This window comes from Notamacropus eugenii, chromosome 1 (assembly GCF_028372415.1).
Source record: "Notamacropus eugenii isolate mMacEug1 chromosome 1, mMacEug1.pri_v2, whole genome shotgun sequence".
Lineage (NCBI taxonomy): Eukaryota > Metazoa > Chordata > Mammalia > Diprotodontia > Macropodidae > Notamacropus > Notamacropus eugenii.
In genome coordinates, this window is record NC_092872.1 from 280,470,196 (window position 1) to 280,490,653 (window position 20,458).

A 20,458-nucleotide genomic window follows, 5' to 3' on the forward strand; every position below is an offset into this window, starting at 1 on the left:
ATTGAGTAGCAGATTAGCTGCTAGGCAGCCCTGTGTAAGAAAGGGCCATGCCTCTCGGTGCAGGGTCCGCCTCCCTGCAAAATGAGAGTGGAAAAGATCATCTCTCTGGTACTTTCTGGAGCTGTTGCTCTGTTTTCTGGGTGTGTCTCATTTGGGTTTATTTTTAGATTCATGTGTACATAAGTAAGTATTGTGAAACAGCCCCATTATGTCAGGCGTTTGTTTTTCTGAATAAACTTCCTAGCCAAACAATTGTTGTGCTTCCCTGAAGAATTGTGGAAGTGCGAATCCTGATGTTTAGTGGTTCTAAGTGAGCTGCATCCTGCTGGGACAGGGCTCTGGAGTCAGGGGACCACACTGTGAATCCTAGCTGTGACATTCTGAGCATGACTTAGCCTTAGGTCCTTCCTGAGAGATTGAATTCAAGTCATTTAGTATTTATTAAGCAACAGCTGTATGCCAGGCCCTGTGCTGAGTGCTGGGGTTATGTAAGGAAACAAAAGAAATCTCCTATCCTCAAAGAACTCACTTCTGCTGAATGCTAAGTTTTTAGTTGACTGGACTTAAAGGCCAATTTTGTGTGACTCTGGGTGTGGGCCATCTGTCCCTGGCCCTCAGTTTCCATCTGTGTACACTGAGGGAGCCAGACTAGATGTCTTCCAGCATCTGACATGGTAGGCCCCCTTTCTCCTCCACCTCTGCTCCCTGGTAAGCCTCTCTGAGTGTTCTCAGCCCTCCAGCTTTTGACTTTCACTCACAGTGGTCAGATTTAGATCTATTTCTCTCCCCCCTGTGGCCAGTTGTATTGACCCTTCTACCTGTCTGGCTGAAACTTGGCTTAGTTAGAGGACCACAGAGCTGAATCTAGAAGGGGCCTTGGAGATGCAGCCCCTCACCTTACAGATGGGCAAACTGATGCCCAGAGAGGTGTGGAAGGGACTTGTCCAAAATCCCACAGGTAGAAAGTGACAGATCAAGGTCTTTTAATTTCCAACCCACCATACTTTTCAGACTTTCCCCCCTCTCCAGTCTATCCCTACATCTCAATGAGTCTCTCTCAAAGGTTTTTGATTATGTAGGCCACCCAGCTATTTATGGGCTTCCGTCCTCCTGACCCTCCACGCTGTCCGCTGCCTGGCAGTAGAGTCAGGGGTTTTCATCCTGCTGACCTGAGTAGGTACTAAAAAACTCAAAAGCAGGTCAGTGCAGTGGGAGGTACCCTGGGTACTCACTGTCTGGGTGGCAGGTTCTTCACAGCCTCCTCCATGAGACACCACACGACCCCCACTTCCTCCTGTCCTGGCTGTGTCTCCCTCCCCATTCCCAGCTACCATGTCTGATCTGCTGTACCCAGGTGAGAGTTTTAGCATGAACTAAATCCACAGCACAAAGAGGCTTCCTTGGGAAGAGTGAGGAGGCTTCCAGCATTCTCCTTGGGGTATTTATGGAGCAATAGCATGGGTGATGTGCCTCTGGGTCCCAAGGACAGGCCACCTTTCCTCTAGAGACAGTGAGTGGAATTTGTGTGTATATGGGGTTGTGTGTGTGTGCATGTGTATATATATATATATATACACACACACACACATACACACATATATATAGCACAATAGTGTAATATATATAGCATAACAAATTATACATATTATATGTATACATACATAGCGCAATAATATAGCATACATATGTATATCGAAATATTATATATATGTATATATATGTATAATGTGTGTATGTATCACAATATAATAAACATGCCAGACCTAGAGTCAGGAAAACCTGAGTTCAAATCCAGCCTCAGACACTTCCTAGTTGGGTGACCCTGGGCAAGTCACTTGACCCTGTTTACCTCAGTTTCTTCACCTGTAAAATGAGCTGAAGAAGGAAATGGCAAACCTCTGTAGGATCTCTGCCAAGAAAACCCCAAAATAGGGTCACGGAGAGTCAGACACAACTGAAATGGCTAAACAACAATATGCATGTCTATAATTAATATCATGCAACAACATATAATTTAGTATAACATAATATAATATGTTGATTATATTACACATGATTTGTATTTCTGCACCTAAATTCCTCACCTCCATGTTCTGAATGGCATGTATCACCATTGGTTGTCAGAAATCATGCATGGTCATTGTATCAATCCTTCTCTTTTCAGCTTTCAAAGGAGTTTGTTTTCACAGCGTTGTAGTTATTGCATAAACTATTCTCCTGGTTCTGCACATTTCCTTCTTTACTAGTTTATAAAAATCTTAAAATGATTCATTTCTATAATATTGCTGTTTTAGTGTAAATTGTCCCACTTTAGTTCATTTTCCTCAGCTTCATTTATCATACATGTCTTTCCATGTTTCCCTGAAATCATCTGTTTTGGGCCAAGACGGTAGAGTAAGTAGTGAATTGACATAGTTCTCCCACATTCACCTCCAAACAACACCCCAAGACAAATTCTGGAACAGCAGAACCAGCAAAAAGATGGGGTAAAACAATCTTTTAGCCCAAGAAACTTGGGAGATTGGCAAGAAAGGTCTGTCTCACTTAGGTAAAAGGGGAAGGCAACCCAGGACAGAAAGCATCCCAGCAAGTCGGCAGCAAGCCCTGCTTCAGCAAACCAGTAGGAGAACCTGAATCCCAATGCAGTGGAACAGACAAATGACAACACCAGCTCTCCATGTGTCTCAGTATAGCCAGAAGAATGGGCAGATTCCAGCTCCAAGAAATGCAGAGTGCTTCAGCATAGCCCCAGACAAACAGGCAGTTTCAACGTACACCCTGGGAAACTCAGAAACCCCTCAGCAGCCTGAACACACACCAGATACCAGCATGAGGACCCTAGCTCAGTATCAGGTAAGCTGCCAGACTCGCAGTGCCTCCAGCAGTGCCACCCACCCCACCCCTTCAGCATAGCACTAGACCAGAGGGTCCCCTGTGGGCTTCAGGACAACATCAGCCCACCATCAGGTAAACAGCCAGGACCTGTAGCTCCTGGCACAAGAAGCCTGAGATAATGTCCCTTCCACTCCAGGAGCAAAGCTCAAATTGAAAAGAAAGGAAAAAGATCAAAAAAGATCAACAAAAAATAAACAAAAGAAATCTGACCATAGAGAAGACCACAGGGAAGACCAAGACACACCTATGGGCAAAACCCCCAAGATAAACAGGAAATGTCTCAAGCCCAAAAAGGGCTCAAAGAGGAGCTCAAAAGGGAGCTTAAAAATCATGTAAGAGGGTAGAAGAAAAATTGGGGGAAAATGAGTGATGCAAGGGAATTATGAAAAAAGAGTCAACAGTTAGAGAAAGAAAACAACTACTTAAAAAATAGAATTGGTCAAATGGAAAAAGAGATAGATACAAAAATCCATTGAAGGAAACAACTCCTTAAGAGGTACAATTGGCCAAGTGGAAAAGGAGGTACAAAAGCCAACTGAGGAAAACAACTCCTTAAATGCTAGAATTGGACAAGTAGAAGACAATGACTCTATGAGAAAGAGGAGTGCACTGGATGCAGAAGGAAGGGAGAAGCAGAATGGGGTAAATTATTTCACATGAAAGTGAAAGAAAAAGCTATTACAGTGGAGGGAAAGATGGGAGGGTGGGTGATAGACATCATTTGAACCTTACTCTCATAAGTATTGTCTCAGAGACAGAATAATATGCACAATCAATCAAATATAAAAATCTATTTAACCCAACAGGGAAGTAGGAGGAGAAGAGATTAAGTAAAGGTAAGGGGGATCTACAGAAAGCATGGCAGACTGGAGGAAGTGGTATACAGAAGCAAAACACTAGTGAGATGGCAAAGGGTGAAAAGAGAGAGGACAAACGAGGAAAAATAGGATGGAGAGAAATACACAGGTAGTAATCATAACTCTGAATGAGATGAATTCTTCCATAAAATGGAAGCAGATAGCAGAGTGGATCAAAAAACAGACTTCTACAATAGTTGTTTACAAGAAACACACTTGAAGCAGAGAGACACCCACAGGGTAAAAAGATGAGGGACTAGAGCAGAATCTATTATGAGTCAATTGAAGTAAAAAAAAAAAAAAAACCAGAGGGAGCAATCCTGACCTCAGACAATGCAAAAGCAAAAAGAGACCTAATTAAAAGAGATAAGGAAGGAAAATACATCTTGCTAAAAGTTACCATAAACAATGAAGTGATATCAATTCTAAACATATATGCACCAAGTGGTAGAACATCCAAATTCTTAAAGGAGAAATTAAGTGAGTTATAAGGTCATGACCAAACAAAAGATAGAGAGCATTAAGAAATGCAAAATAGATCTTTTTGATTATACTGAATTAGGAAACTTTTGTGCAAACAAAGCCAATGCAACAAAGATTAGAAGAAAAATAGAACTCTGGGAAACAATCTTTATAGTAAGTGTTTCTGATAAAGGTCTCATTTCTCAAATATATAAAGAACTGAGTCAAATTTATAAAACATACAAGCTATTACTCAATTTATAAATGGACAAAGCGTATGAATAGGCAGTTTCCAAATGTTGCAGTCAAAGCAATCTATAGACATATGCAAAAGTGCCCTAAATCACTTTTGGTTGGAGAAATGAAAATTAAAACAACTCTGAGATACCTCTTCATACCTGCCAGATTGTCTAATATGACAAAAAAAGGAAAATGATAAATGTTGGAGAGGACATAGGAAAGTTGGGACAATAATACATTGTTGGTGAAGTTGTGACCATTCTGGACAGTAATTTGGAATTATTCCCAAAAGGCAACTAAATTGTGCATATCTTTTGATCCAGAAATAAGGGTATTAGGTCTGTATTCCAAAGATATCATTATAAAGGGAAAAGGACCTACATATGCAAAAATATTTATAGCAGCCCCTTGTGTGTTGACAAAATATTGGAAACTGAGGGGATGCTTATCAATTGGGGGATGCCTGAACTGGCTGTGGTATATAAATAATGGAATACTATGGCACAACAGCAAATGATGAACAGTCAGATTTCAGAAAAACCTGGAAAGACTTGTATAAATTGATACAAAGTGAAATGGACAGAACCAGAAAAACATTGTATACGGTATCAGCAACATCATGTGATGATCAACTATGAATAACTCAGCTCTTCTCAGCAACACAGTGATCCAAGACAAGTATAAAAGATTCATGAAGGAAAATGCTATCCATATTCAGATAAAGAACTGATGGACCTTGAAAGCAAATCAAAGCATACTTTTCCCACTTATTTTATTCTTTGTCATTGTTTTTTTGCCTTCTAATCTGTCTTTTTCTTTCACAACTATGACGAATATGGAAATATGCTCTACATGATAGCACGTCTACCATTTTAGGAGGGAGGGAAGGAGGAAAATTTGGAACTCAAAATCTTATAAAAATAAATGCTAAAAATTGTCTTGACATGTAATTGAGGAAAAATAAAACACTATTAAAAAAAGAAACCATTTATTTTCTCCTTTCTTACCACATGATTGATTCTGTCACATTCATATTCCATGCCTTATTCAGTCATCCCAGTTTGTGCCACTATAAACAGACTTATTATAAATACTCTTGTACATATAGGACTGTTTGCTGTTTCTTTGATTTTTCTTGGGTATAGGCCTAGCAGTGGTATTTCTGGGTCAAAGAGCATGTTCTTTTTTTTTTTTTTTTTAACCATAATTCCGAATTGCTTTCCAGAATGGTCATGCCCATTCATAGGTCCACTAACAGTTCTTCAGTGTGTGTGTTTTCCCACAGGGTCTCCAATATTTGTCATTTTTCTTTACCTTCTTCACTTCTCTAATAGATGCAATGTGTAACCATAAAATTTAATTTTTATTTGGCTAATTAGTAATGGTTTTGAATTTCCCATATGATTATAGATAGAGAAGCTAGGTTTCTATCCTTGTCTGTTCATATCTGTTCATATCCTTAGACTATTTGTAAATTGGAGAATGGTTCTTTTTCTTGTAAATTTTAATTAGTTTCTTATGTATCTTGGAAATGAGACCTTTATCAGAAAAATCATCAGTAAAGCTTTTTCCTAGTTCATTGTTTCCCTTTTAACTTTATTAGATTTGTTTGTGCAAAACCTTTTTTTATTTTATTTAATCAAAATTATGCATTTTATCTTCTGTGGCCCTTGTTAAGTCATGAACTTTTCCCCTATTTATTGCTCTGATAGGTATTTTTCTCTAATTTGTGTTTGAAATGCCCTTTTAAATCTAGGCCACACATTCATTTGGAGTTTCTCTTTGTACAAGGTATGGGGTGTTAGCCTAAATCTATTTTTTTGTATTCTGCTCTTCAAATTTTCCAATCAGTTTTTGTCAAATGGTGAGTTCTCATACCCGGAGCAGGAGCCTTGTGTTAAGATATCAGATATACTTTTTTCTGTATGTTGAGTACCAAAACTGTTCCCCTGATCACTCTCTCTATTTTTCACTAGTACTAAATTTACTTTATAATATAGTTTGAGATCTGATGGTGTGAGTTCCTCTTTATTCTCATTTCTATTTCATTATTTCTCTTGAGAGTCTTGACTTTTTTTTCCCTTCCATATGAATTTCATTACTACTTTTTTATAGATCTACAAGGTAATCTTTTAGAAGTTTAATTAATATAGCATTGAATAAGTAAATTAATGTAAATAGTATTGTTGTTATCATATTGACCAATCCTACCTGAATAATTAATATTTTCCCAGTTATTTAATTCTGTATTTCTGTTACCGTTTGTTTGCAGTGACGTAGCTTTGTGTTTCTCTTGGAAGGCAGACTCCTATGTATTTTTCTACAGAAATTTTAAATGAACTTTCTCTTTCTATTTCTTTGCTAGATTTTATTGCTGTTATAAAGAAATGCAGATGATTTACATGGATTTAGCTTATATTCTCCAAACTTGCTAACGTTATTGCTTCAATGAACTTTTAGCTGACCCTTTAAGGTTCTTTAAGTACACCCTCATATCGTCTGCAAAAAGGGTTAACTTTTTTCTTCTTTATCGGTGTTATTCTCTCAATCTATTTCTTGTCTTATTGCTATGGACAGCATTTGTAGTACTAAGTCAAAAAGAAGTGGTGATAATGAACATCCTTGTTTCACCCCAGAACGCATTGGAAAAGATTCTGCTTTAAATCCATCTTAAATGATAGTATCTCTTGGTTTTAGATATAAACTATTTATCATATTAAGGAAAGATTTATTTATTCCTATTTTTGAAGTGTTTTTGACAGAAAGCAATATTATATATTTTTTGTCATTCTAACCTTTTTTCACACTTTCTTTTTTAATTTTTAAAATTATTTTTAAAAATTATTAATTTATTTTAAGTTTTCAACATTCATTTCCACAAAATTTTGAGTTCCAAATTTTCTCCCCATCTCTCCCCTCCCCCACCCCAAAACACCGAGCATTCTGATTACCCCTTCCACCAATCTGCCCTCCCTTCTAACAATCAGTATTATATATTGTCAAAGAAAAATAAATATGACTGGATGTGTTTTTTGTTTTCCCAATATTAAACTAAGCCTTTATTTAAATCCAAACTGATCGTAGTGTATAATCTTTGTGATATGTTGTTTTAGCTTCGTTGCTAATATTTTATTTAAATGTTTCACATGTCTGTTCATTAGGGATCATGGTCTATAGTGTTCTTTTTCTGCTTTGACAGGGAGGGATTAGTTAGAAAAGGGAAAAAAGAGAAAAGATGAAACTCAAAATAAGTAGAGAGTAGGAATATAGAGAAGAAAAAGTATTAGAGAGTAGAATGGAAGGGAATAAACAATTAAGTCATAACTTTGAGTGTGAATAGTTTAAACTTACTCATAAAATGAAAAAAGTTAGCAGAATGGATTAGAAAGCAAAATCCAACAATACTGATGTTTATAAGAAACACACATGAAAAATAAAGATTCACATGAAATTAAACTAAGAGGTTGGGGCAAAATCTGTTATTTGTAGATGAACACACAAATTATGATTTTCGTTATGATTTCAGAGAAGGAAAAAATAGACTAAATTAAAAGAGATAAAAAGAGAAACTATGTTTTGCTGAAAGATAACGTTTATTTTAGAATTTAACAGACATTAACCCAATGGCATAGCTTATAAATGCTTCAAGGATAAGTTAAATTAATTATAAGCTTCTTTGTGTAAACAAGGCCTGAGCAGAGAGTTTTATTCAGCTCTAGGTAATGCTCATCAAGATGACCTTACCATGTTTCTTTTGTAGCTTCTGATTGGCATTGATGGAACCTTGTGCAGAAACATCATGTCTCCTTGGCTTGATATTGATTCCAAGTGGCCTCAAGTAAAGAAAAACTTCACTAAGAGGGAGGCCACATGCCCCATAGACCATCACCGTGTAGGAGACATCTGCTGCCAGTTATGCCCTTCTGGTAGGTACCTGACCAACCCCTCTGTTTGGTATTAAAGCCTTCTTTCATGATCTCACTCCAACCTCAACTTCCTTTTATGGATCATCTTCCTCTGTTGGATGGTTGCATCGAAGGCTGTTGGGAATTCTTTCTTTTGACTTGTATGATTCCCAAGAGCTTAGCACAAAGATTGGTGAGTCATAAGTGCTTAGTGGCCACTAGGGGATGAAGAACTAGAAGCCTGAAATCAGGAAGACTTCAAATCCAGCCTCAGTCATTTGCTAGCTGTGTGACCCCGGGGCAAGCCAGTTCACCCTTTTGCTCAGTTTCCTCATCTGTAAAATGGAGATAGGTAATAATAGCACCTATTTCCCAGAACTGTTGTAAGAGTCAAATGAAGTACTATTTGCAAAGAGCTTAGCCCAGTGCCTGACCATAGTAGGCACCATATAAATATTAGTCACTGCTATTATTATTATAATTAGTTGCCAGCTTTACAGGTTTATTGCATATACCTCTCCCTCACACATGGGGCATTCCAGTCAGCCTGACTTTTTTGCTTTTTCCCATTTATGAAATTCAATCTCTTGCTTCCATGCAAAGGCATGGTTGCCCCCATTCTTGGCATGCCCTTTCTTATTACTGTAATCTCTTGGAATCCTAGCTTCATCCGCATGCTGTCTCTCCCATGCCTTTCCTGATTCCTCTTCTCATCTCTCAGTTATTAATATTCACCTGCTCTGAAATGACTTCATCATTTACTTGTGTGTGTGAATACTATAGACCCCAGCAGAATGCAAATGCCTTGTGAGAACGGAGAGTGTTATTTTTATCTTTGTATCTCCAGTGCCCAGCCCTGTGCCTGGCCCATGGCAGATGCTTGCCGAATCAACTCAAACTGAATATCTGCCTGCCTTCTCAAGAAGGCCAGAATGCTTGGGGAGGGAGGGCCTGAACTGCTGGCGCCATTTCTGAGGCAGATGAGTCATACCTGTGGGTTGGAGCCTCTGCCCTCCCTGTTTGGCCTGGCACCTCCCCCTAGACAACTGAGCATGCAGCAAACAGGGTCTGCCCAGAGTTGGGGGATGCAAAGAGTATTTGCATTTTTCATCCAAGTGGCAGAGTGGGCTGGATATACCACTGACAGCAATACCCCAGTACTGGTTGCAATAGGAAACCCAGCCTGGGCAGGAAAGCCTGCAAACAGCAGCAACAAATTAGAAATCCCACAAAATGCAAATATGGCAGCAGCTTTTGAAGGAGGAGGGCAAAGAGATCTCCAGCTCAGAATAGCCCTGGGCCCTCCCAGAAACCTCAGTCAGACAAGACAGGAAGACAGAGCATGTCAGAGCATTAAGATGGGGTGAGAGTCTGAGAGCCAAGTGCTTCTGCACCTCAAAGGGCTTCAGAGTCCACCTGATCTATTCATTCCAGAGTCAGAGGTTTTGGGTTCAAATCCTGCCATCAGTATTTACTACCCTTAGCTTTAGGTTACTTCTCTTGATCTTGGGCTCTTCTTCAGTGAGAATCAGCTCTGAGATCCCTGGTGCCTCTGATCCTATGATCCAGTAAAATCATTTCATTTCCCTGGGCCTCAGTTTCCTGCCCTATAAAATGAGGGGGTTCCTATTTTTCCTCCAAAGTCCCTGCCAGTTCTCACTCTCTGATACACAGTCTATGTGATCTCCCAGGCAACAATGAGAGAACTGACCCATGATGGGATGAAAATAACAGAGACTTTGGAGTCAGACCTTGGTGAGTTTCCCAGATGTATTACTATAAAGGCAACATAGTGCACTACTTAGAACACTAGACCTGGAGTCAGGAACACATGAGTTCAGATCCCATCTCAGACACTTAGCTGTGTGACCCTAGCAAGTCATTTGACTTCTTCATGACTCAGTTTCCTTAGGTGTCAAATGGGTCTAACTCCTAGCTCAGAGGGCTACTTAGAGATATTTAGATAATCAAATGACAATGTAGAGAGGCAGTGTTGTTCAGTGGAAACCACAGTGGACACGAGGTAAAAAAACATTCAAATCCTGTTTCAAATCATTTACCTGGTCTAAGCCTCAGTTCCCTTATCTCTCAACTAGGGGTAATAATAATAGCCCCTTTTGAATAGAGCAGATGTCTACAGTAGATGGTTAGGTGGCATTTGAATTCAGATCAATCAAACAATCGTTTGTGAAGCACCTAGTAAGTAACAGGCAACATATTGATAATTTCACCTCCCTCTCACTTTTCTTTGCAAACGTGTTTGCACATGGTGGGCATGCTCCACTAAGATGCCCCTTTAGGCTAGATATAGGGATTGGATTTGGGATTTCTTTGGTGTAAGAAAATCCCCAGAAAAGTAACTCCTTCTTCCAAATCTGCTTGGGCCCTGCTGTGCAGCTGGTAGGCTTCAGGTGTTTCCTGGGGCACCAAGAGGCCAGGTGATGAAGGCTTGAGCCCAAATGTTCATTGTTCCAAGGCCAGTACTCATTCTCTCTCCCTCTCCCTCCCTCCCTTCCTCTCTCTAACTCTTTCTGTCTCTGTCTCTCTGTCTCTGTCTCTCTGTCTCTCTGTCTCTCTCTCTCTCTCTCTCTCTCTCTCTCTCTCTCTCTCTCTCTCTCTCTCTCTGTCTCTTTCTCTCTCTCTCACCATCTTCCTCACCTGGTGCCACTAATAATGCCATTTTCTGCCCGTCTCTCCCTCATCCATCCTTTTCATCTTTTCTTTCTAATTCTCCTCCCTGTCAATAGCCAAGTATCCTAGGAAAGACTTTTTTTAAAGCCTTGGTAAAGATGCTTTTCACTTTCAGGCTCCTCCTATTACTCCTTTGTTTTATTTTTTTTTCTTTAAGTATGCCCAAAGGCAGGTGGGGAAGAGAGGCCTTTGCTGTGATCAGACCCACCCATGCTCCCCTCCTCCCTCCTTGTGTTCAGCTGGAATGTGGTCTCTGGCTACATTTTGTGCATCCTGATGACCAGGCCTAAGGAGGTCAGAAGGCATGACTGCTCTAGCCAGACCACCTTTAAGATATTTTGGTCACTCCGTTTTAGGAAGAACATTTTACAATCTCAGGCATGTTTTGGACAACCATGGTGATAAGGGCTTCAAAGTCATGCCATATGAGAATTTATGTGAAGGAAATGGGGATGTTTAGCCCAGAAAAGAAAGAGGGTTGTGTGTGAGTGTCTGAAGGGCCACATGGAAGGGCCCATTAAATCCTTCCCCATGGAAAGAATGATCATTTTGTCCATCTCCAGAGTGCAGAACCAGAAGCAATGGAAAGTAGGTACAAAGAGGCAAACTGTCTTGGTTTCTGGAAAAAAATGCCCAACGAAGAGAGGTGTTCAGATGACAGAAACGCTGGACAGCTCCTCTCCACATGTTGTAGTGTGGAACCAAATGGGCTCTGACATCCCCTTCAACACCCAGAGTCTATGATTCTCCTTTGAAGAGGACTCATGGATCTCTGAGAGTAGGGGGAAGGGAAAGGGGAAAGGATTCACAGGGGAATGGGCATGTAAGAGAACCCCCAGAAGTCTCTGTAGGAGAACAGTAACAATCACCAAAATAACACCCATGTTGAAAGCACTTTCAGCACCCTCATGAGGCAGGGCATATCTGGGTTCTTATTCCCATTTGACAGCAGAGGAAATAGAGGGTCATAGAGTTAATGTTACTTGTCCAGGGTCTCGCAGCTAAGCTTCAGTTTCCTTATCTACAAATAGGTGTAATACTACCCAGTTTCTACCTCTCCAGCCTGTTGTGAGGTTCATATGAGAAGATATCTGAAAAGTACTTTATAAATATCCATTAGCCTTCTTTCCCCTTCACTTTAGAGAGCTCTTCCTGTTTGTCTTCAACTTTAGTCAGTCAACAAACATTTATGAAGCACCTACTATGTGCTAAGCAGTGAGGATACAAAGAAAGGCAAAGACATGTCTCCCCTTGTGGGGCTCCCCACTCTCTATGCTCACAGGTTACATTGGGCATCATATCAGAGGGAGGGGTCTCTCACAGAAGGCAGGATTTCAGCTGAAACTTGAAGTAGGACGCAGAATGTCAGAACAGGAAGGACTCCTGAGGCTGGTGAGTCCAGTTCTGATCAAGATTCTCCTCCACCTTGTGCCCAAGGTTCCACTAGACTTTGCCCGTAGACTCCCAAAGAGAGAGAGTACACTACAGCCCCACCATAAGAGTAAGTGTTATCCTCACCCGCATCCAAATGAGTTTTCTGCTAGCTGAAGACCAGGGTGGACTCGTTCCTTCTCTGAGCACATTTTTGCATATTTTCAGGGGTGTGCTGAAACTCGCCCATGCTTTTGAGAACTGGTTGTTAAATTTTCATTGTGAACATTTACCTCTCAGAAATGGTCAAATGCTATTTATCAGGGCTTGGTTCATTGTCTTATTGAGTGTCTAGACTTAAGAAAATGATGGAGAAGACATTGATAATGCAGATTAAGCCTATAAGTGTGGCACACATACATTTTTTTGGAGAGGTGATTGCTAAACATTTGCAGCATACCCTTGCAAACTTTTCTCTACTTTTGCACAGGCACAAAGAAAACTCTTGACTGTACGGAGGATAGAGGTAAACCAAGCTGCACAAACTGTACCGCTGGAGAGGAGTACACGGACCGTCCTCACTATTATGACAAATGTCTACGATGTGGCCTTTGTGATGGAGAGCATGGTAAGTCTATCAAAGGACAATGAAAAAAACTGAGACTCCACATGGAACCCATGTTCCTTTCATTCAGACAGGGCTGCAGACAGAACATGCCAGTCAGTTAGGTTCAGGAAATGTTTCTTTCCTGTCTGTGATGTTCAAGGAGCCACGCTAGAAATTTTGTGTACATAAAGACATTCTCCTGTGTATCTGGGGGAAGGAAAAGGGAAGGTCATAAATGTTCACAGAGAACTAAATCCAGGATGTACACTGAGAATGAAAGTAGTTTATATTCACTAAAATCATTCATTAGATGCACAGTGATGTGTGAGGGGTGGGCTAGAGGAGATGCCAACTACTAGGGGAACCAAGAAAGGGTCTCGTGAGGCAAGGGCATTTGTGAAGGAGTGTAATGGCATCCAGTACCTAAGGGACAATGGATCGGGACAGTCTGAGAGAGGGCTTGGACAGGGAGCCCAGCCAACAGGAAGGGCAAGAGGATGCTGAAAGTCTCTGTAGACCAGTGAACCTTGAGGAGACATAGGATGCTCCCAAGATGCCCAAGGAACGTGACTTTCCCTGAGCTTGTGGGTCATGTTCATTCACCTCAGTAGCACTATGGCCAGCACATAAGACCACACCAGGAAACACACAGACGCAGCTCAGAGAAAAGCATCTCGGACACAGGGCAGAGTTTGCCAGAATCCCTGGCCCCAGAGCCCAATGCCTAATCCCTGGCCTCTCTCCTCTCTTTCCCTCAGCCTCACATGCCTCTGGTTTAGCTGTTTCCCAGCCAGTCTCCATGTGCCAACTGAGGGCAGCACTAGCATGAGAAGGAGGCTGAGGGAGGTGCCCTCCTCAGAGCCAGGAGCCACTGGCTGCCTGGCACTGACCACACAGAGAAGGTCAGGGGTACAACTATCAGCCAGTCAATCAATAGGCATTTTTAAAGCACTAACTGTGAGCCAGGCATTGGACTATGCAGTGGGGATGCAAAGAGAAAGGTAAAAAGTCTCTTCCCTCTGGGAACGTATACGTAAATGTACATACATGCACATACAAATACATACATGTACATGTAAAATATGTACATACAGAATCGAAACAATATAATTATGTGGCCTGGGGCAGGGGAGAGAGCAAACTAAGGAGGTCAGAAATTGCATCCCTAGGAATAGAACTGGTCATTCTGCTGTAGGATGCCTCCTCTCAGCCTTTTCCCAGGCTTCCCACTGGCTCCAAAAGGACTGGTTTTAGTCTGAAAGAGCTCAGGGACATGAATTCCCTCCCCTCTGATCTGAGATGTGGATCGGTCACTTCCCAGAGTGATCTGAAATGTGGGACCATTTCAGTTCTCCTAAGGCTAGTGGATTATTCAGGCTTCCTTTTTGATTCCTGCTTACCCACATTCCTCACTGAGGGGAAAAGGATCGGTGATCAGAGGCTCCCCAACCTTGCCCTCATCTATGCTTTGCCATGGCCATCAGAGGCATCTGGATCTGCAGCTTTGGGGAGTCCTGGGCTCCTCCCTCTCATTCTCTGCTCAGTCATTTCTGCCTCCACCACACCTAATGTTTCTGCTCTTCCTCAGCCTCACCCAGCCTCCAGCTTAGTTTGGGCCTCACTCTCTCTTTGGCCTGGACTGTGGCAGTAACCTCCGACCTGGTCTCCCTGTCTCCCCTCTCCATATAAATGCTGAAGTGATTTTCTTACAGCTCAGATCAGAACTGCCTCAATAAACTCTCTCTATTACCTGTAAGATCAAATAGAAAGTGCTTAGTCAGGCACTTAAAGTTCATTAAGACCTGGCTCCTTGCAATCTGCCCACTTGTCATCCGGCTCTGTACCCTTCACAGTTTAAATCCATCTTCCTCCTCCAGGCCTTTGCCCTGGCTGTGCCTCATGCCTGGAATGCCCTCTCTCCTTTGTCACCTCTGCCTCTCAGAATCCCTGGTTTCTTTGACAACTCTGCTCAGTAGTCACCTCTTGCATGAAGCTTTTCTTAACTCCCCTACTGATAGCACCTTCTTTTCTAAGGTTATCTTGTTTCTGCTTTGCACAACTCTCATTTCCACCTATCTATGTGCATGTCATCTCATCCATTTGAATGCAAATTCCTTGAGTTCAGGGAATGTGTCCATGTTAGCACAATGCCTGGCACATAGTAGGCTCTTAATAAATGCTTGTTAATCGATAAACATGGATAGATGGGGGAAAAGTTATGTTTTACCAAAAATCCTTTTATTCATTCTTAATTTGGACAATATTTCTAACTACACCCACTCTATGTAAGCCATATGTTGCTGGGTGCCAGGGTTACAAAGCTAAAAGGTGCCACAGTCCCTACCCTTAAAAATGTATACATATCCTATCCTGGTTATTCTGAGGTTAGATGAGATGAGGCAGAAGAGAAATCCAGGCAAAGGTGACTGGGAAGATTGGAGGAGGGAAGAGAGCCATCCATCTATGGGGAGGGGCTGCCCAGCTAAGCTAGGGAGCAAGAAGTCAGGGGTTCTGCAGGAGGACACATTTCCAGAGCTAAGGGATGGGCTACAGGAATGCACCAGGCAAGGGAAGGCAGCAGGTGGGCATTCCACGTCAAGTGCATGAGAAGGAATCATGGGAAAAGTCAGTAGGAGCCAGGTTAGGGAGGGCATTTGATGCCAGGGGAAGAGACAATAGAGATTTACTGGAGATTTTTGAGGACTATGGGGTAAAACTGGTGGGGATGAGGAGAGAAGATGTAGTTAGTGGACCAAGAGAAGACGTTCCAGATAAAAATGTGGAACTCTGTGGAATTTCTTTTTAGGCTTAGAAGTCAGAAAGAACTGTACCATGGCTCATAATGTCGTTTGTGGATGTGCCAAGCATTTTTTCTGCAACACTCCTGAGTGTAAGCACTGTGAACCCTGTACCCAGTAAGTCCAATGTTCCTCATTTCTCAGTCTAAGCCACTCGGGGTATGAGTTCTCAAGGGGAGCTTACTGGAGGCAGCCTCCCAGGGCAGAACACAAATTGGGAACCAGGACCCTCATTTCTCATCCTACTCAAATGACTTCTCCTTTCTGGGTCTATTTCCTTGTCTATGAGAGATTTCCCTAAGATGATCTCTCCAGCATGCTTCTCATAGAATTTCCATGATCGTAACTTGTGTAGTGAGGCAAGGGATAGAATACACTGCCTCCCTCCCTAAGTGCTGGGTGGAGGAAAATGCTGCCAAGAGATTCTGAGTTCAGCCCCACCCCCCAAAATGGCTTCATGGCAACCAGGTGGGTAGCAGGACCTGGTAGGGCAAGGGGCGGGGGGAATGTGGACATTCATCCCTCATGGCTTCTCACTTAACCTCCTAGATTCTCCATTGCCACAAATCACTGTCCCATACCCCCCATTTGAACTCTATGCATAAACCTGCCCCTCTGATGTCATCCTTGTTTTTTACCTAGAAACTTTGTCCCCTACGTTGGCATAGCTTCCTGGCACTGTAGAGAGTACCATGACCACCGCAGGGCTGATAATTATAGTCTTGAGCATAAACCCCACGAGGGCAGGGACTCCTGTGCTTTTGTCTCTGTATCCTCAGAGCTTAGCACCAAGTAGTTGCTTCGTAAAGATGGTCAACTGATTAACAGATTGATTGAATAGGTAAACCTACTGAGAGGCCTAGGAAGCTGTGCTGGTGGTGGAAGAATGTGATGAGGGGAGGAAAGAGGATAAAAGGATGAGCATGATTTTGGTTTTGTCCTTGTAGCCCCACTGCCTGGCACAGAGGAGATACATTTAATAAATTCTCAATGAATGAATGAATAAACTCTTAATGGTTGAAGATTTCATAGGTCAGGAAAAAACAAGCTACAAGCATGAACTCCCGTTCAACCTTTTAGCATCTGTAAAGTGAGAAGGGCTCCCACCTTTTCAAGTGGATATTCTGTGATGTCCTCTTTCAGGTGTGAACATGGCGTCCTCGAGGAATGCACTGAGAACAGAAATGCCATCTGCCAAGTTCAGGGTAATGGGTCTTTTTCCTCTCTGTCCCCCAACCCCAAGAACAACCCAGGTAGAGGCAAGGCAGCATCTGGATATGCGAGGGAGGAGGAGGATACCAGGTTGTTCTGGAAGGAGCTTCTCCTGCTTTCTGCAGAGCCTCATGGGAGCCCTACAGTGGGTGGTTGGCTTTCATCTAACCTGCCACTTCCTTAAATCCCAGAGAATAGAAACATCTACCTGCTCTTCCTGCTGTTAATCCCAGTTGTAATCATCCTGATCATTTATTGTAAGTTCTTTCTTTTTTCACATTGTTGCTGGAGAGGGCTGAGATTATTATTAATCACATAATTACCTAATAACTGACATCTATATTCTGACTGGCAGCATGGCTTAGTGGATTAGACTCCTTGGACTTGGAATAATCACTGATCTTACTGAGTGATGACCACGGGCCTTTATCCTTTCTGAGCCTCAGTCCCCTCATCTGTAAAATGGGTCTTGTCATTCCTATAGTGCCTTACAAGTAGATGAGTGAGAGATTTTTATGTGAAGCACTTTCCAAACTCTAAAGCTCTTGGAGATCTGTTACTAGACCAGGAATTTGCTGACTTCTGGACCATCGGGTCCTAGATCCACAATAGGAAGGGACTTTTCCTCTGCTACAATGCCATCATTTTACAGATATGAAAACTGAGGCAGGAATTTTGTAGGATTGTAGGATCTTAGATTTATTTAGAGATAGAAGAGACTTCAGAAGGGCATCAAGTACAACCACCTGATTTTACAGTTGAGAATACAAGGGCTCAGAAAGCCTCAAGGTCACACAGCTAGTTAAGTGTCAGAAGCAGGAGTGGAACACTTCTTGACTCCAACTCTGGCACCCTATCCACTACACCATTAGACTTCACTATTATATGGGGATGGGTAGGTGGGAGTGTGGGTGGATGGGTGGGGATGGGGGTGGATGAGTGCAAATGAGGGGTGACAGTCTCCCACATGAGGTTCAGAGGCAGCTTTAGATCAGACCAGTGACCAGATGACAGAATTCAGACCAGTCCTAAGACTCTTGCTGGGGAGGTTTAGAGAGTTTAAAATCAAACACATTTGGAAATTCTGTGGAAAGCCTGGTTGCCTTGGTCTCCCCAGGGAATAGTCCCCCATCCCTAGTGGGAAAGATTTCACTTCTTGTCTGAATTTTTGTACTCTGAATACTGGGGCATTAGAGGCAATGTTCTCCAAGGGCCTTGCTGCACTTTGCTTTGTTTGTTCTGTCTCAGAGATGATTCACTCTGCTTTTGTTTTTCCTTTTCAGTCTGGAGAAGAAAGCATAAAGCGAATTCCCATACCTCAGATAGGAGAAATGAGGTAGGTATTAACCTTTGTTAAAGGACAATGGATGAGTCCAGTCCTCATGCCATTCACAGAGGAATGGATGAGTCACAGTAGACTGGATGGACCAGATTCTAGCCATGAAACGAATGACTTCTCAGTCTAGAGTAACACGTAACATATGGACAAGACCATAAGTTGGGTGGCCATCCATAGAGGCCATTTTGTCTTCTCCCTTACAAATAAGGTAAAAGACATCTCAGACCACATGACAAGAGTGGGGGACTCTGGAGGAGGTTGGAGATAGTATATACTAGGATGAAGAATGAGTTTCATGCTCCAGAAAAGATCTCGGAAAAGGCAATTGAAGTGGTGGAGAAATAATATCAAGATATGCTAGGAAATCCTTTGATTTTAGTCATCAGGCATGGAAAATATGAGACAAGAGCTTCAGGGGAGTTATCTCAATAGAAGATGCCATCAAGTCCATCCTCCTCATGTTACAGATGGGGAAGCTGGGGTATAGGGAGATTTAAGTGTCTTCCTCAAGGTCACAAAGACAATAAGTATCAGAGATTTGTTTCAAACACAGGTTCTTCTGATTCCCAAGTCCAGCACTCTATATTTATGATGACAACAGAAAGTCATCCTTTGATACCACATCTCAATATGGAGGTGGGTTCTTAGAGTCTTGGCTCTGTCAGTGAAGTACAAGCTCTAGTAGGTCCTTCCAAATAGAAAGGTTCTTGGGAGGAGGTACCTGCTGTGGTCACATTTTGGATCAGCATTTGGTTTCCTGACTCCAGCTGCAACATTCTTTCCACTCTGTCAGGGCTTTAGAAAAATTATGGGACCTCATTTGCTCCAAGGAACTCCCGTATTGCTGATGGGGAAAGTCTCTGGACAGGGTTGAAAACACTGTTCAGTCCTGCACATGCAAAGATATTGCTTCCCACCCACCATCATTTATGCCAAGGCTCCAAGTTGCTTTCCTGGGAGCAAGGTAACTGAACCACAGCTCTGTTTCCTGGTGGTCCCTCATCACCCAGATATTTTCAGATGGTGGATGAGGCTTATGAGTACAGTGCAGTCATGCAGTATAGTGGAAGCAACACTGGATTTGGAATTGGAATTGGAATCAGAAGACTGGGTTCTAATCCCGGCTTACTATTTGAGTGACCTTAGCCACTCAGTTTCCCTATCTGCAAATTGAAGGGGTTGGTTGAGATGGCGTTGAAGGGCCCTTCCATCTCTATATCCATGGTCCACTTATCATAGAGTAGATTGGAGCTACCAGGTCAATACAGGGTTGAACTGGGCCAAAGTTTGACCATTGGCTCTGCAATCCAATGAAATAAAATGTAAGAAAGTTAAATAGTCTATCAGATTTGGACAAAGACAAGCTTAGAAGGCTGTGTGTATGTGTGTGTGTGTGTGTGTGTGTGTGTGTTTGTGCATATGAAGTTTTGGGTATGTATGTATGTATGTATGTATGTATGTATGTATGTATGTATGTATGTATTTATGTCTATCTTAGCATCATTTATACCAAGGCTGTCTTTTTAAATAATAACTCGAACCTAGTTGACCTGTATAGGTGTTTTAAGAATGAAACTAAATATATAATTATTATGGAACTAAAGAGGGGGAGAATGAGAAGTAAAGATAGGCCCTAACATGGTGCAAAAGAAGGAGTAGAGAGTGTTCTTTTAGATTTTTAAAAAACATTATTTCTTTATTTTTAGTTTTCAACACTCACTTCATGAGTTTTAAATTTTCTCCCCCTCCCTTCCCACCCTTCTCCCCAAGACAATGTGCAATCTGTTTTGGGTCTACATATAAATTCTTATTAAACATATTTTCACGTTAGTCATGTTGTATAGAAGAGTTAGAACAAATCGGAGGAACCATGAAAGACAGAAAAAAACAAAAAAGAGAACAATAGTCTGCTTCAGTCTTCATTCAGACTCCATACTTCTTTCTGTGGATGTGGATGGCATTTTCTATCATGAGTCTTTTGGAGTTGTTTTAGGTTTTATTGGGTAGAGCAGAATCCTAGAATCTCAGAGCAACAAGGGCATTGAGTCCAAGTCATACCTGACCAAGAATCTCCATTCCAC

At 41.8% G+C, this 20,458-nt stretch overlaps 1 protein-coding gene across 4 annotated transcripts in view; it reads left to right on the top strand.

Moving 5' to 3' along the window:
- FAS (Fas cell surface death receptor) overlaps nt 1-20,458 on the top strand; it is a 43,376-nt gene that overhangs the window by 12,913 nt on the left and 10,005 nt on the right. For 2 of the 4 annotated variants that reach the window (XM_072628983.1, XM_072628981.1), the window contains exons 3-8: nt 8,215-8,380; nt 12,912-13,049; nt 15,835-15,943; nt 16,970-17,031; nt 17,230-17,295; nt 18,322-18,374. In XM_072628983.1, coding sequence (XP_072485084.1) covers nt 8,215-8,380; nt 12,912-13,049; nt 15,835-15,943; nt 16,970-17,031; nt 17,230-17,295; nt 18,322-18,374 — 594 coding nt within the window. The remainder of the gene's footprint in view (nt 1-8,214; nt 8,381-12,911; nt 13,050-15,834; nt 15,944-16,969; nt 17,032-17,229; nt 17,296-18,321; nt 18,375-20,458) is intronic. The other 2 variants (XM_072628984.1, XM_072628982.1) reach the window with 1 other exon arrangement.